The following is a 17993-nucleotide window of genomic DNA, read 5'->3' as shown; positions in this document are numbered from 1 at the left end:
ACCCAATTAGCCAAATGTTGAGGTTTCTAAATTAAACCATCTTCATGTGGGCTGGGCCAGCCTTATTTACTTGTAAAATATTACTCAAGTTCATATTTTGGGCCTTAAGATATGAATCCAAAATAATGAAACATTAGCCCATACCTTTGAGTCAAAACAGTCCAAGCTCTAAACACATGGACACAGAATTAAAAGTCCCTCCAAAATAACACTTTGACCCAGATTTCGGGATCTCTTCGCCGGCGACGGAGCTTTCCACCATCTTCGCCGGAGTTAATTTTCCGGTAAATTTGTGACTCTTTAATTATATCTGAAATCACCATTGTTTCGAAAGAAGCACCAATTTGAAATGGTGTTTAAATTAAACCATCTTCTTGTGGGCTGGGCCAGCCTTAACCCAATTCGTAGCTTGGAACGTGTAAAAACTCGGCCGTGATTTTGTGAAGACTCCATTGTTAAGCCTGTTGCAGACTTCAAAGAGAGAGAGAGAAAGGACAAGGCTACTAGGGTAGGTAGAGGGGGAGTTGGGTGGGACAGCTGTCCACATTTTGTGGTTTCTTTTATTTTCATCTTTTATTTATTTCTTGACTTTTTGACCCCACTAAAGAAAGTCACGTGATGATTTAGGGGATTTCAATTTTCTTTTTCATTTTTTAAAATTCCACTACTTTTAATTTTCCATTTAAATTTAAATTGTTACATTATTATACTAATATAAAATAATTGGATAGATGACAATTAATTTAGAATTTAAACTTTTTTTTTAAACATAATGAAGAGTAAACGTTATTTCACTAAAAAGTATAGCATTATATTTTTAAACACATCGTACCCATCGTACCGGATTCATACATGGTAACGTACCACGTATCTGTTTCTGTACAGCGTTTCGAATCGTACCTCGTACCTTGTAACGTTGATTCAAATATAGGCATAAGTTTCTTTATCATACTTTCATACCATTATTTATGACTATCTTTGTCTTTCCCTGCGTTAGTTGGTGCACCAACTATGATTAGACCCAAAAGTTTTGACTAGCAGTTGGATGTGGTAGGACATTAGAACATAAATCATGTTCAATTAAATATCATAGATGATATCAGTCAGCTCAAGAATTCAATGAAGAACAAATTTATCCATTAAAATTTTAACAAATCGGGTTAAACCTGGATCATATGCAACCCTGATTATAGTGAAACACAAGTATTCAAGATATATGCAAGTTGTATTCGTCGTTGTCAAAAATAAATAAAAAATATAAAAACGCAAGATGTATTCTAAAATACAAGTATAGTTCTACTATACCTTATCTTGCAACAGATGAAAATTATAGTTGAAGCCAAAATTGGTTCTAACATGGAACTATAAACTATCGTGCACTAAGAGGATGAACCTTGTTGTTAGTTTCAACCCAACTACTAGCTTACTCTTTTTTGGCACATCTTTGATCCATGAGCTACCTCATCCATTCCACCCTCTCCCACTCCCCAGATGCAGCATGTATGCTTGAAAGCAATAAATATGGGGCATAAGAATGTGGGTCCTGTTTGATAAGGTGTTCTGCTGCTCGCTTTCCTAGCTCAACATTCTCCTGAATTCGACAGACACCAATCAGGGAATTCCATATCCTATCATCATCTTTACATGGCATCTTTTCCAATTGTTTCATCAGCTCATCAAAGCATCCAGCTCTACCCAAAAGGTCAACTAGGCATGCATAATGCTCCGTGTCAGGAGAAATTTCATGATCATCCGTCATGGACTCGAAGATAGCAAGCCCCTGATCTACAAGACCCGAATGACTACATGCACTGAGAATGACTACAAGAGTTACTCTATTTTGTCTTACGCCATAAAGAATCATCTCATCAAACGCTTTGATTGCCTCCTCGCCATAACCATGTTGTGCCAGGGCACCTATCATGGGGTTCCATGACATAACATCTTCCTTAATACCCATGAGGCGAAAAACTTGCTGGCTAAGCTTTAGACTTCCACATTTAGAATACATATCAATGATAGAGCTGACAACCACGGTATTAGGTCTAAAACAAGTTCGTATCATATAAGCATGGATTTGCTTATCGTGCTTCAATGAAGCAAGGATAGCACAAGCATTAAGCGCGCTACTGAAAGTGAACTGATTAGGTCTAATGCGAGAGATCATCATTTTGTGAAACAACTTCAGAGCAGCATGTCCAAAGTTATTCCGAGCATAGCCAGAAACCATAGCAGTCCACGAAACAGGATTCTTTGCAAGCATCGCCTTAAACAATTTTCGGGCTGATTTCATATCACCCAACTTACAATACCCTGAAATCAATACAGTCCAAGCTGGAATATCCCTAACCTGCATCTCATCAAACAATCTCCTTGCATCACTCATCAATCCACATTTATCATAAGCATCTACAATCGAGCTCGAAAGAACCAAATTAGAAAGAAACCCAACAACCAAAACTTGACAATGTGCTTGCCTGGTTAACGCCACATCCTTCAACTTGATCCCAATGGTCAAAAAACCGGCAAAACTAAACTCATTATACCCAATAGACTCCCTTCTAAACTCCTTATAAAACCTCATAGCCTCACCATATTTCCCTTGTTGCGCATACCCAATCACCATCGTATTCCACGACACGACATCCCTTTCAGTCATCTTGTTAAAAATCCTCCTAGCAGCATCTAACATACCTAACTTAGCATACCCAGAAAGGGCATTATTCCAACTGTAAACATTTCTCACAAGCATTTTATCAAACTCCTTGCGACCATCAATGTGATCACCACATTCAAAGTACATGCGCATCAGATAATTCGATACTATAGTACTGGGACGTTTCATACCAGTAGCCATCATATGAACATGCACCCATCTTCCTTCTTTGCGCGACCTAGTTTTTGCGCACTGTCCTAAAATCAATATTAAAGTTTTTGAGTCTAATCGTATGCCTTTTCTGGATAAAATGATGAGTGAATTAACGGCTTCTTTGAGTTTCCCTTGGTAACAGAGATCATATATACATCAATGTCTTCTACTTTCTTATACAATTATCCTGTGTAATAAGAGATCTAATTTTTAAACCATTAATAAACATTTACACATACAAATATGAACCCATTATTAGAAAATGATCATATATAGTGCAATATAAAAATGAACAATAATTAAAATTTAACAAAAACCCAGAATCGTTAGGCCCATGAACAGCTCCCACCCCATTTTCCATCCCTAAAGATTACTTTTTGCACGAAATCCTAAAATTTAACAAAAACCCAGAAAACCCAGACATCAAATCAACTGTATATCATACGAAATCAATCAATTTTTTCTCAAATAATAAAAAAAAAATATCTAATACCCACCCACCAAACGAAAATCCCAGAAATTCAACAAACCCTTAAAAACGAATGGGCATATAAACATACAAGAATTCAACAAAAACCCAGAACATTCAATTACAAACCATAAAAAACAGATCTTAAAACAAACTAATCACATTATAAAGATATGATTTTGAATATAATCAGGGATAATACAAAAAAAACGAAACAATAAACAGAAATTAAGGAGATAGGATAAAAGGCTATCCTGGGAATAAACGTAGGATGAAGAAAGAGACGGGTTTAGAGAGAGGAAGAGAGAGAAAAAGGGGGGAAAAGAGTTGGGTGTGGCTCACCACCCCAGTATAAGAAGGAAGGAAGGAGCAAGAAAGAGGGATAAGCTGAAGTAAAACTCGCGTCTTTGTTAGTGAAATCTATAACCCTTAAAAGTCAAATTGGGTATGAAAATTTCTACTTTTTGCTTTTCCCTTATGAATAGTGTGCACCCGATTTTACCCTTGAAATTTGCCTACACTTTGCCCTTTTATGTCTTTTTTGCTTTTCTTTTTTTTTTTTTATTTTTTTTTTAGAAAAATTATACTTTTTCTCACACTTTTCCTCTCTCTGATCACTTTTCAATCTCTCTCTCCTCAGTTTTTTGTTTCGGTTCTTCTCTCTCCTCAAGGTGAGTTCATTGATTTTCCCTAAATTATCGAATTGTTATTTCTTGTAAAATTTTGATCTCAATTTTTACTTTTGATTTCCTGCTCGCTTTTTGCATCTCATTTGTGAATCAATTAATTGTTTCATATGACTTTTTTCGTTCTTATCGATTGTAAATTTTCGATTTTTTGGGTTGAATTTGTGACTTTTATTGTAAAATTGTGGTTTATGCGTGTGTAGGCGTCGTTCGAAGTGCGCCTACGTTAAAAGCATGTGGTGAATATGCTTGACACTCATAGGAAGTGGGAATTGACATTACGATTAGGGACAAATAAAGTAGGGAGCCGCCAACAAGTTTTTAAGGAACTTGTTAACCGTTCACGGATCATAAAAGGCAACCACGATTAAGGGACAACGATAGGCAACAACGATTGACCCGTGAAGGTTACACCCCATTCATAATCCATAAGATTACTAACTCCATATGGTTCGGAACCACGAAAGGAGGATCGGGGATGATGGTACGAAGTGAGTCATGGAGTCACATTCGCCCGTATTGGCCTCTACTCGATTCTTATATTGAAAAGCATTCCTGTGATCTCAAAGGCATACAAACAATAATTCAATTTGCTCCAAACTATTATTTAGCTAAATTGGTTTAAGATTAATGCACACATAATTCTAAAAATTTGGTGATCACTTCAATTAATAATAAGATTAAAAAGGATCCTAAACCGGTCGTCCAAATTATCTTATTAGTCGTGATTTTCAATTACATATTCCCTTTAAACATGCTATATGGTGATCATAATAAAAACAATAATAGAATCAACATTAATACCAATTTAATCACAATCCCAACAACATAAAATTGTTAGAAAAATAATAATAACAATAAAAGAGCATGATCCTTACTTTGAATCTGTTTGCTTGCAACTACAAAATAATAAACGAGTTAGTAACTTCAAGGAAATAATAAAACAATAATTAAATTAAATTAAATAAAGCTAAAGTTGATTTTGGGGCCAAACCCTCAAACGATTCTACCTTTCACGCCTTGGCTTAAGGACAGAACCTCGAGTAAAATATGGACTCCTTTGAGTGCTTGAAGAAGGAATTTTGAAGTGGAAAGGGTAGGCTAGTGTTTAGGTTAATAGCATAAAAGAGAGAAAATAAGAATAATAGAATTCTCGTTGCCCCATACATCAGAAATGAGGGGGTATTTATAGGGAAATGTGCTGAGGGAGCACACGGAACCCTAAAATGATAAAAACCCTAAAAAAGTATCCCGTGACACGGTCAGACTGTACCGTGACACGGTCAGACTGTACCGTCAGACGGTACACATTCCCGTGACACGGTCAGTTTTGGAGTGACGCGGGAAATTTTCAGAAAACGGAACAGAAAACGCGTTAAGGGTTTACGCGGAAAGGACATGGAACATCCCGTGTCACGGCAGACCTCCCGTGTCACGGAAAGTCCCACCGTCAGACGGGAAGGGTTCCCGTGACACGGTCAGGCTGTACCGTGACACGGTCAGTTCCAGTCCATTTTTCCGTCTAAATTCATTTTTAACCCTAATTTATTTCGGCTTTTTAAGTGCCGATTGATAATTTCGGGCTTTTTCCTGACTTTTATTATTCGGGCTAAAATAATAAAATAAAATGAAATAAAATGTTTGGGCCAAAAATAAATAATAAAATAAAAAGGTTTGGGCTTAAAATTAATCAACAAGCTTGGGCTAAAATTAAAACTATGCTTTTTCCAAACATCAAGACTAATCCATAGACCTTTCAAAAATAAGAATTTAATAAAATACGATTTTTTAAGCACTCTCGAGATTAAATACTAAACCCGACCAACAGTGGCGGTGAAAGGTTATTTATCATCGGGTTTGGTTTTGGGGAGACATTTTTAGGTGTCTACAGAAGCCCCCACTTTGACTGAGTTTGTAGAAACGTTAGTTTCGAAAACGATAGTCAAAGTAGTCGATAGGGACGGAGAATGATTTAAGACGTTCTGCGATCCTAAATCACTCGGTATACGCCGATACCTGCAGAAAAATGTTAATTCCACAGATAAAAGAGTAAAGGGATAGAATACATATCTGGCACCAGTGTGTCGGTGACAAACGAGTTTGGTATTTTCCTATGCTTGAAGGAATCTACCGAGTGACATTGGTTGAAACGCTTTCCATGCTTGAGGAAAGCCGACTGAAGAGTTTGGTACCTTTCTAAGCCTGAAGAAAGCTACCGGATAATACTTTCCATGCCTGAGGAAAGTCGACGAACGAATTTGGTGTCATTCTATGCTTGAAGAAATCCACCGCTAATGCCTTCCATACTTGAGGAAAGCCGACAAAGGAATTTTGTGGTTTTCTATACTTGAAGAAAAATCCACTGATGATGCTTTCCATGCCTGAGGAAAGCCACTTGGCGGTTTTCTATACTTGAAGAAAAATCCACCGGATAATACTTTCCATGCTTGAGGAAAGTCGAAAGATGATGAGATTGCAAGTCTCTGTGTATCGAGAACCTTGCGTCATGAAATGATGGTGGTCCGCTTGTCCCCGGACGTGTGCTGTAGATGGTCCGCTTGTCCCCGGACGTGGGCTGTAGATAAGACCTGCAAAAATAAATTTGCCAATGGACTCGTATATACTGTGATTGACTTAACCACTAACTTGACCAAGTTTGACTTGATGTGACATGACATGTATAAGACTTGTGAGTGTGTGTGTGTGTGTGTATACGTGTGTGTGCAGACACAAGCAAACGAAGATGCAAAAGCAAAAAAATTCCGTCAATTTTTGTCATGAGTGGAGGGTACCGACTTTCTCCCGAAAAAGAAAGATGTGAAAACTGAACTTTTATTTTCGAACTTCCTTCGATGAAAACTTGGAAAAAGTTTTTTGAACTTCCCCAAAAATTTGAACTTCCTCCTTGAGCAAGACGAAATGATTCGTATGGATTGAATTGTTTGTCCTGAAAATAATGTATGCATGATGCATGTTCTTAGGCCAGGAGGCTAAGGACAATTACATCATGTGACACGATAGATGAATGAACTTAAGTCATGGAGCTAAGCATCATATATGGTGTAAAGAAGCGATTTTGAACGTCACTTCGGTCTGGAAGCTAAGCACGTATAGTGATTATTGCATAATGAACGTTGCTTAGGTCAAGGAGCTAAGCAAGATATGCTTTGTATGATTAAAAATCATTGACATATAAATGTTTCTTATGCGAAACAATGAACATTGCTCAGGTCAGGAAGCTAAGCAAGTATGCAATGTTTCTTCTACTGAATGTTGTCTTTAAATATGATGAAGCATGCACAGTGTTGAAACAAGATTTCATGATAAAGGGCTCTTAAAGGGAAGGATGATTGATATGGATATGGATGTGTGAGTGAAGTGTGTGAATGTGATACTAAGGCTGGATGCAAGGGTTATAGCGATGGAAAGAGATGTGAGAAGAGTTAAAGATGATGACTCTTCAGGCTGGGTAAGCTAATGTGATTTGGGTTCAAGCCCCCAAGTCTAGCTCTAAATGGGTAGGGATAAGCATTGGATATTCTTTGACTCGATCATGCATGGATATGAATATGAATGTGGCCGCACCTCAATGTGAGGTTGCCTACGTATCCGTTAGGAATCAGGCCGAACGTAGCTCTAACCGAACTTTGCACAAGTGTATGTACACCTCAAAGAGGTCTTTCAAGGGTTGTAATGTGGTTAAGTTGATGGTGCAGGGAATATTTTCAAGCCTTTAAAAATCCCACTAGCTTGAACCCCACTGTGATCATACACTAAAGTACGGTGGCGTCCAAAAGGGAAGAAGATAGAGCAAAAGAGTCGCCAACAAGTTTTTAAGGAACTTGTAAACCGTTCACGAGGTGAAGGTTACACCCCTTAACGATCCAAGAGATCGTCAACTCCATGAGGTCATGAACCAAATAAGGGTTCGGGGATGATGGTACAAATCCAACCTAAAAGAGATTGAACCTGCCCTAATAATAGGCCTCTACTTTATTCTGCTCGTATTCATGTGCGCTTTCTAACTAACATACAATCAATAGGATTAACCCTAAACCTATTTAATCTATGTTGGTTGAATTTAATGCACAAATAAATCTATTATTGGCGATCACTTGAAATTATAATCACAATTAACCTAACAAGATTATTAATTATCTTATTAAGCGTGATTACAAATACCAATTCCCTTTAACCTGCAATAAAGGTGATCAAGCAATAACAATATATAATAATATACATATCAAGCAACATAATAAATAATCAATAATCAATCATAATCATAAATGTTAGGAAGAACATAGGAAGCATCGTACTTTTAATCATACTTAATATTAAAAACACCCTAGACATGATACTAGGAATCATCAAAATAACAATCTAAGCATGATATCTACATCATGAAATCAATTAAACCATTAAAGTACTTACTTGGATGCCTCTTACCTCTTTCTAATTACAAAATACACACGTTAGTAACTTCAAGGAAAATAATAATCAAAACAATTAAATTAAATAATTTAAAGAGAGATTTGGGACCAAACCCTCAAAAATTAAAACCTTTCACGTCTAGGGCGAAGGCAACTTCGAATATGGCTAGGTGTTTCAAGATCTTGCGAATGCGGAATTTTGTATTAAAAAGGATAATTTAGAAAAGAATGCTAAAAGACCAATGTTATTGAAAATTTATGAATGAATGAAAACTTAAGAATAAAGAGAATTGGTGAATCATAAAGTGATTGTTGATGAATGTTGATTGCAGATGATCTAAGAATAAGGAGAATTCGTGAATGAAAACGGAGTTTTGATACGATATTTATAGAGAAAAACATCCAAAAAAAGATAATTTATCAAAACAGAGTCTGAAGACCACAGAACCACCTTGGCGCCATCCCTGGCTCATTGGCGCCAAGACCAGTGGCTAGCGCCAGGCGCCAATGGCTGGCGTCTGGCGCCAATCCTGGTTCCAGGCGCCAAGGCCTGGGGTTGGACGCCAAACCGGATTTTAACGCGTTTTCGAAAATCTGATAAAATTCCCGTACTGGAAGATAAAATAATATAATTTCAGTCGAAAATGCTATTTGATCTAATTAAAACTCTAAAGAATCCTAATTGAATTAAGAATGATAAGACCTTCTAGAATGTTCTAGAAGACCAAAACCATACCTAATTGCATTAGGAATGATAAATCATATTAGGCCCTCCCCTAGATCATTGGGCCGTACTTAAAGCTCAAACCGGGCCCAGTTTAGTAAATTGGCCATAACTTCCTCAATATTCATCGGAATTGGGCTTATAATATATCGTTGGAAAGGTCTTTGCAAACCCCATCCAACTACACCACTATTGGACCCATATCATGGACCAACCAAACTGGATTGGCTGTTTTCCTTAAAATAAAGTTTTCAAAATCAGAGAGAAGAGAAAAGAAATAAAACTTTCCGCAACACTAGACCTTTCCACACTTTCGTTTCATTCGATTATGATTCGACGTGAAAGGCACTCATCACTGGATTTGGTTTTGGGGAGACACAAATGGGTGTCTATAGAAGCCCCCACTTTGACTGAGTTTGGAGAAACGCAAGTTTCGAAAACGAAAGCCAAAGTATCGATAGGGACGGAGAATGATTCAGAACGTTCTGCGATTCTAAATCACTCTTGTAACGCCGATACCTGCAAAACTAGCGTTAGTTAAACAGATAAAAGAGTTAAGAAACGCGTATCTTGCACCGTCGAGCACACGTCTCTGAAAGTAACTGATTGTTGTTGTTGCTGTTGTTTTGACGACCTCCTGCAAGCTAGAGAATGCCATCCCGCTTGAAAACCGCTACGCCTCGTAACTGCTTCCAAATTAGAAGATTGCTTCGCCCGAAACTACCTTCTCCGCAATGATAATATTCCACGTCCAAGGGAATATCATCGAAAATTATTTCTCTTGAAATAATTCTCATCCGCATTATGATCATCTTCCATGCCTCAGGAACTATGATCGAAGACAATTTCGCCCGAAATTACCTTCAGTTGTTTGTGACAACTTTCCGCAAGCTAGGGAATGATGTCGACGACATCTTCTCTTGAAGTCATCCTCATTTGATGCGATAATCTCCCAAAGGAAAATACCGAAGATCCACGCCCGTCGATCTTTAAAAGTTCGCCTGAACTTGCCTTTTGCTATGCCTGTACGTCGGCGCTCTTTGCTCTTGAACCTATATGTCGGTGCCTTTTGCTAATGAACCTGTATGTCGGTGCTTTTTGCTAATGAGCCAATGCTTAGGCGCTTTAAGCTTAGTGAGACGATCTTTTCATCAGGTCGATCACTTCATGTAATCAAGCCGATTACCTAATCATGTCAAATTGCTTAGAGGGGCTAACTGGCGTACCAAGGAACCCAAAATATATTGCAGAAATCTAGCACAACCCCAAAAGGTGGCTGGCTGCTTTGGCGTCGCTGAAAATCAATCAGCGCCAGACTTATGGCATTAGCGCCATGCGCTGAAATTGGCATCTGGCGCCAAGTACAGAATGTGACGCCAATGCCTAGGGACTGGCGCCAGCACGGGAATCACTTTAAATTCCCGTTTTCAGTTCATTTCGTGCTCTGGTTTGTTGCGAACGCTGCTCGAAAGAAGTCGAAACTTCAATTGATCGTTGCTCATTCGTTTTTCAACCGAATTCGCTCAAATTTGTTGCAAATCAAAGCTCTTCTCATCCATATTCCCGATCTATGTAAGTTTTCCTCCAACTCACACCGGTTTTTATGAATTATTGGCATGTTCATTCACGAATTTCATGAAAATTCGAAACTTATAATGCTCAATTTGCTTTGCTTATCAAGTTTTATGCCACGAAATTGCTTGTTTATGTTTGTATATTGCCTTGGGAGTAATTTGAGACTTGTTTGACTCAATTTGATCAAGAAATGAGCAATCCACCATTGTTGGACCTCCTAAGGTCGTGAAGAACAATGCGGCCCGTTCTTGATGTTTTTGCTAGCAATTCTTGTTCAATTTGTCACAATAATCACTATGGTGTTGCAAGAAATTGTTTGATTGCTTGAAAAAATGTTGTCATGCTCAATTCGAATTTGTGCTCTGTTTTAGTACTACGTACTCTGTTTTTGCGTACATAGTATCATGCGGCTAGGCAAACCTTTAGATACTATAGAACCTTGATTTATGATGATTTTGCACAATGTAGCATGGCTAGACAACGAGGCTCAGGTTCAAGGTCCCGAAACACTAGACGGGAGCATGAGCCCGTGGAAGACGACACTACACCGTCCACTTCGCTTGGTCAGTTCCCAGAGTGGGATGAGCAGACCTTGTTCTTTGCCCCTGTCCACCACATTTCTGAGAGGGTGAGACGGGGAACCGAGCCTGAAAGGACACGGAATCACGGCTCTGGCTGCGATGGTCTAGGCGATTTGTACAGGATGCATATCGCCAGAGATCGAGAGACGAGACTCCTATGGGAGTCTTGCGGACTGGTTGCCCTGTTTGAGACCTCCGAGGCTATGGTTGCCTCCAGCGGGGGTCACCACGTAGTACGTGCTCTGGTGGAGTTCTTCTGGGACACCACCAACACATTTCATTTTCCATGGGGTGAGATGATGGTCACTCCTACAGACTTCGGTCTCATCACAGGACTGGAGTTCTCTTCTGTGCCGCTGCCATTTGACGGCGGTATCGACGTCTTTTCTCCAGAGGTCGAGGAGCTGTTGGGGCCGATTGCTGTTCGGGCCCGAGCCGAGGTCGAGACGACTCAGTTCAGTGCTAGAGGGATTCGCCGCTCGACGCTGGCAGCGGCTCTTGATGACGATGCAACCACCCGAGAGCAGCGGGTGCGCATTTTTGTGCTGATGTTGTTGTCAGGGACATTCTCCCCTGACAGGGGTAGTAGGGCGTTGCTTTACTACCTCCCTGCTGTTCGCGATCTCCGGCGGATCGGGACTTATGACTGGGCCAGCTTGGCCTATACTGACTTCGTTCGGCACTGAGGGACTCGTGTCGCCACCGGTCTTTTAGGACGAATGTTGCTTTGTCTGCTTTCTGGAAAGTCGTAGAGGTAAACATTATTCCCTATAAAGTTTAGCCCTATATGTTTAGTAAGCATTTACTCATGCTTTAGCTTTTTTGGTAGATCTGGTTCTATGAATACTTTCCTTCCATTGCGCCGGCGAGACCATCGCCGAGGGGGTATCCCGTGAGCGCCTCTTGGGGCGGCCACCATGTGGACCTGTCTACCGCACGTGTCCGGATTCGGATCATCTCGGTACGATTTTTGGTGCTTATCTCGCACTTTTGCGACGTTTTAGACATGTTCTTACCCGATTGGTATTTTTATAGGGACCTGAGGTAGTATACCGACCATGGGGTGGTTGGACAGTCCCTGGATTAGCTGCACAGTACTCTGCTGAGCGCCGCTACTTTCTGGGGACCTACGGAGCGGTTGCGTATTTAGGAGAGAGAGTTGCTAGACAGCACTCTTCCGATATTTTTGTCGTTCCTGCTCCTCCGCCACGCCACATGTTCGACGAGAGAGAGTTGTCGAGCATGGCTGAGGAGCCTGGTTCTCTTTGGCGGTCCCATGTGATCCTTGGGCGGAGTTATGCTGAGGAGCTACTTCCTTTGTTGGCTCCAGTCCCCGTGCCGGCCGAGGATGTGAGGGTAAGATTCTTAGCTTTTTGTTTTTCGCTGAGTAGCCCCCAAATAATACCTTACTGATTTCTTTCTGTTTCATCAGGAGGGTCCCACTGAGTTTGTGCCACCCCGTATGTCCATCCACTACCAGGGGATGTACGGGCCGATCGAGAAGATGATTTCTCCGGCTCCTGATGGCGAGCGCTTCGTGGAGCGGTCGATTCCTCGTCACCAGACCAGGGTAAGTCTAGCTCTAATTCAGAATCTTGTATTCAGTTATCATGCATTTTTACTGACTTAACTTTCCTTGATAGTTCTCACGCGAGGTGGTTTCGGCTATGGCATGATGGGCCTACGTCCTCCGGCGCCGTAGTTTATTTCTGTATATGTATTTTATTTTGACTTTTTATAGAACTTTGCCTTTGACTTGTTATTTAGACACTTTGTTCTGTATGTTATTGTGAATTTATCTATTATTATGTTAGTGTATGTTAGTGTGTGCAGATGTGATAACAATTTTGCGCAAAAATTCCGTCATTTTTATTATTGATGGAGGGTATTATCCGACTCTCTCCCCCAAAAGGAAAAATAAAAAGGAAAAATAAAATGGAGAGAAAGGCTGATTTTTGAATTTTAATATAAAATCCAAAAAAAAGGAAATAAAAATTAACTAAACATAATTGCTATATTTAATTAATTAAGAAAAGGATAGAAAGATATTTAGAAGAAATTAAAACGGGGCCATAAAGTCATTAACCGACTCCAATTTAATATCAAAACGCAAACTGAGCACGCGCGGCTGTCCTGCTGACTTGGCGCCAGCTGGCGCCAGCCTATGGCGCGTGGCGCCAGGCGCTATTGCTAGCGTGTGGCGCCAAGAGCTGTTGGGTGACGCCAATATCGGTGTTTTGACGCCAATCGACGCTGACTCCGTATTTCATCCGGATTGAAATTCCTCACAATTTGTGCATAAATAGCCCCCTGCTCAGCCGATTCTTCACATAATTCCAGCGAAAAAATTATTCTTCTCTTTAGAAAAAATAATAATCATGTCTTTAGCCACTAAAACCTTTACCCAATATTTTCATGAATGGTGTCGATCTCTTAATGCTAAAGAAAGAAAAGAACTGAATTTATTTCACTTGGTGGGGAATATATGGCATTAAAGGGGTAGATCTAGACATAGACTTCATACATACCGCTTTAGAATATTGGAACATTGATACACATTGTTTTAGAATAGGGTATGATGAAATTAGCCCTTTGCCAGAGGAATTTGGTGCTATTTTAGGCTTCCCTGCAATAGACCTGGTAGTAATCCCTAGAGTAGATGCATATTACTATAAGGATTTTGAGCGCTTTTTTAACTTGAAGGAAAGGGATTTATCAAAAATAGTAGATGGCAATGTGGTGAATTTAAAAGAATTCGCACGCTATTATTTTGATAAACCGCTTTCTGAATCTTTTCACATATATAGAAGAAGGGCGTTCTTATTCTGCATGCTTAATCAATATTGTCTTAGTAGTGGTAAAATTAATGAGGGTCAATCAATTATAACGACTGTGCTAGAACAAATTGAATCAGGGAGAAATCCAATGCCATTGATGGTTGGAGAGACTATGATTAGTCTAGATGAGTTGAAAAGGGACCCAAAAGCACCTCTTCGCGGTTCTCCAATTTTATTACAGGTAGAAAAATAATATTTTTAATTACAGAAATCAAAAAATATATTTTTGTATTGTAATATTAATTTATTTGCATTGGAATTATTTTTTCAGATGTGGCTAATGGAAAGGCTAGGATTAATTAGCCCTCCGGACGACATTGAAAGTTATACGCCCACTTGCTTTGTGAGAAGAAAGAAGCGCATCCCTAAAATTGGGCGCCATGGGTGGAAGAAAGTCTTTGAATCACGTGATTTCACTATCAAGTGGGTCATCCCATGGTGGAAAATAAAAAGGATGGTTGGTGTTAACAAGCAACCTTTTTGCCGTCTTCCAAGCTTGTCTCGCATGACATATTATTATCCCTGCAGAGTAAAGAGACAATATGGCTTGCTTCAAAATATTCCTTCCGGGGATCTTCGTCCTCCCTATGAGTATCCCATATCTCAAGAAGTAGATAAATTTGACACTTACTGGAGCGCTAGACCTTTATGGGAAGTGATTACCCAAAAGGTTCCCCCTTCTTTACCTAATGACGTGAAGAAGTGGTTGCTGAAGAAGTCTTCAATTGATCAGGGTAGAGCCGATGTGAAGAATCGTCTAGGTGACAGGGTGACACCGGCCAAGGAACGCTTAGGTGCGAGAATTGAGTTCAAGACACCTATAATGCCTAAGAAGAAGAATACTACTAAAGACAAGGGGAAAAGGAAAGTTATAGACAAGAAGGCTTGGGTGGAAAAAAAGCATGGGGTGCTAGCTGAAGGAGAACCAATCTATTCTAAGATTGAATGTAGGTCCTCTAAAGGATGCCTACTGGCTAAAGTAATGGATGAAGAGGAGGAGGCAGAAAAGAATTGGAAAAGAGCAAAGAATGAGAAGAAAGACTAGACCATTGCTTAGCTTTAGATTTATTAGATTCTTAGTTTTTATTTAAAGTTAATTTATTTCAGCCTTATTTAAATTCCATTAACAATGCAATTTTATTTCATTAATGAAATTTCATCTTTCAATTAAATTGTTACTTTAAATTTGTTTTACTAAATCAATGAAAAACAAAAAAATTAATTTTCGGAAATCTTTCGAGTACGGAAGTCGAAAATTTTCCGAAAAACACCGAAATTCGCCTAGTTTTTTATGACTGCATTGGCGTCAGGCGCCAATTCCATCGTCCGGCGCTAATGGCTTTTTGCTGGCGCCAGACTCTGTTCTGTGACGCCAGTTGCTTTTCCGACTTCAGTTGACTTTTTGTTGATTCTGGAACGCGGAGATGTCGAACAATAAAGTGGCCGCACCCGTAATGGGTTGCCTACGTATCCTTTCTTAAGGAATCAGGCCGAACGTAGCTCTCTTGAGTGTCCTACTCAAGTAACTATGGGTAGTATTTTTTAAGTTGGTCAAGATTGGTCATGTTTGAGAATTCATTGCCATCCATGTCAGTTAATTTTGCTGCACCACCTGACAGGATTGTTTTGACGATGTAGGGGCCAGACCAATTAGGTTTAAACTTTCCCCTTGGATCTAAAACATTTTTCCTTAGCGCCTTTAATACCAAATCTCCTACTTTGATATTTCTGGTCTTGACCTTCTTATTAAAATATCTAGCCATACGAGTTTGATAGCACTGAGTGTGATGTAGAGCTTCTAGTCGTTTTTCATCGAGTAGGATCAATTCTTCATATCGTGCCCTAGTCCATTCGACTTCATCGAGTTTACTCTCTAGCGCAATACGTAGAGATGGTATTTCTAGTTCGACAGGTTGTACGGCATCCATTCCATATACCAAAGAAAATGGTGTATTTCCTGTTGACGTACGGATTGACGTGCGATAACCCCACAATGCAAAGTGAAGCTTGTCAGGCCAATCCTTATAATTTTCTGTCATTTTCTCGATGATAGTCTTTAAATTCTTATTAGCTGCCTCGACTGCTCCATTTGCTTGAGGTCTATAAGGGGACGAATGATGATGTTGGATACCATATTTATGTAGCAATTCTTCACATTCGGCTTGAAAGTGAGTTCCATTGTCACTTATCATTTCATGTGGGACTCCATATCGACAAATGATATTTCTCTCGATAAAAAGTGCTACATGTTTTGCGGTGAGTTTAGCATATTATTGTGCTTCAACCCACTTCGTAAAGTAGTCAATCGCTACTAGAATAAATTCATGGCCTCCTGTCCCTGGAGGAGCGATCTTGCCAATTATGTCAATTCCCCATGTAGAGAATGGCCATGGTGATGTGTAGGTGTAGAGCAAAAATGGAGGAACGTGCTGTAAGTTGGCATAAATTTGACACTTAGGGCATCTCTTTACATATTGATGGCAGTCCCTATTCATGGTAGTCCAATAATACCCTTCTCGCATTATTTTCTGGACTAACATTTTGCCATTTATATGAGTTCCAGAGATTCCTTCGTGGACCATTCTCATTATTCTTTGTGCATCCACCTTCCCTACACATGTGAGGGCTCGACCTTTAGGTACCCTTTTATGTAGCTCGTTGTCTATGAGTACATATTGAGAAGCCAAAAGTCTCAAGGCTCGCTTAGCTCTTTTGTCAGCATGAGGAGGGTATTCTCCATTGGTGACACAGTTGAGAATGTCTGTGTACCATGGTTCTTCTTCTCGTTCTTCATCTTCGTCTTGGACTGGGTCGTCGTCTTCTATAGCCTGTATATATGCCGGTTTGTGCCTTTTTTCGATAGTTAGAGGCATTTGCTCGATATCCGTGGGAATCCTAACCATTGAGGCTAATCTTGCCAAGGCATCAGCAAATTGATTTTCTTCTCTAGGTAGGTATGTGTATTCTACCTTCTCTAACTGATCGGTAAGAGTTTCCAAATAAGTTTGGTAAGGGGCTAGGCTTTCGCTCCTTACTTTCCACCTTTTAGATATTTGATTGATGATTAGAGAGGAATCTCCGAATATCCTTAACTTCTTTACTCCCAATGCCAGGGCTGTTTCAAGGCCTACCACACATGCTTCATATTCAGCAGCATTGTTGGTAACATCGAAATCAAGCTTTATTGAGATTGGGACGTGTTCTTCTTTAGGTGATACTTGTAGCATTCCGACACCACATCCCTTTTGGTTTGAGGCTCCGTCAAAATACAAGGTCCAAGTATCATCTTCGGTGACCATCAAATCTTCATCTGGAAATTCATTGTCCTGTATTGGTGTCGAGTCTTCTATTGGAAAATCTGCCAGAAAGTCTGACACCACGGATCCTTTAATAGCTTTTTGTGGCATAAACCACACATCGAACTGGGCTAAGTTGACTATCCATCTTGAAATACGTCCATTGAGCGTTGATTTCTCGAACAAGTATTTGAGTGGATCTAATCGAGATACTACGAAAACGGTATGCACCAACATGTAATGCCTCAACTTAGTCGTGGCCCACACCAAAGCGAGGCACAATTTCTCGAGTGGTGTATAGCGTGTTTCGTATTCGAGCATCTTCTTACTTAAGTAATAGATTGCATTCTCTTTGTTTTCTACCTCTTGTGCTAGCATGGCTCCCATTGTCTCTTTGGTAACCGTCAAATATAACCTAAGAGGTATTTTGGGAAGTGCTGGTGCTAATACGGGAGGATTTGCGAGATAGGCTTTGATCCGGTCAAAGGCTTTTTGACACTCGTCATCCCATATTACTGGTACATTC

The 17993-nt window shown here is 39.7% G+C and overlaps 1 protein-coding gene across 1 annotated transcript; it reads right to left on the bottom strand.

Annotated features, from left to right (window-relative positions):
* Positions 1-1121: 1121 nt before the first annotated feature.
* LOC145624123 (pentatricopeptide repeat-containing protein At2g21090-like) lies at positions 1122-3085 on the bottom strand. Its single transcript, XM_081677085.1, has one exon. It carries the CDS (start codon positions 2858-2860, stop codon positions 1457-1459), a length of 1404 nt encoding a protein of 467 aa, XP_081533211.1. The 5' UTR covers positions 2861-3085; the 3' UTR covers positions 1122-1456.
* Positions 3086-17993: the final 14908 nt, after the last annotated feature.

Source organism: Chenopodium album, chromosome 1 (genome assembly GCF_948465745.1).
Source record: "Chenopodium album chromosome 1, dcCheAlbu1.1, whole genome shotgun sequence".
In the NCBI taxonomy this organism is placed as follows: domain Eukaryota; kingdom Viridiplantae; phylum Streptophyta; class Magnoliopsida; order Caryophyllales; family Amaranthaceae; genus Chenopodium; species Chenopodium album.
The sequence above is the reverse complement of the archived record's forward strand: the minus strand, read 5'-3'. Positions and strand labels throughout refer to the sequence as shown.

What these genes read in the sequence shown, in the direction of transcription:
- LOC145624123 (XM_081677085.1), bottom strand. Translation starts at nt 2,860, where the DNA reads ATGATGGCTACTGGTATGAAACGTCCCAGTACTATAGTATCGAATTAT.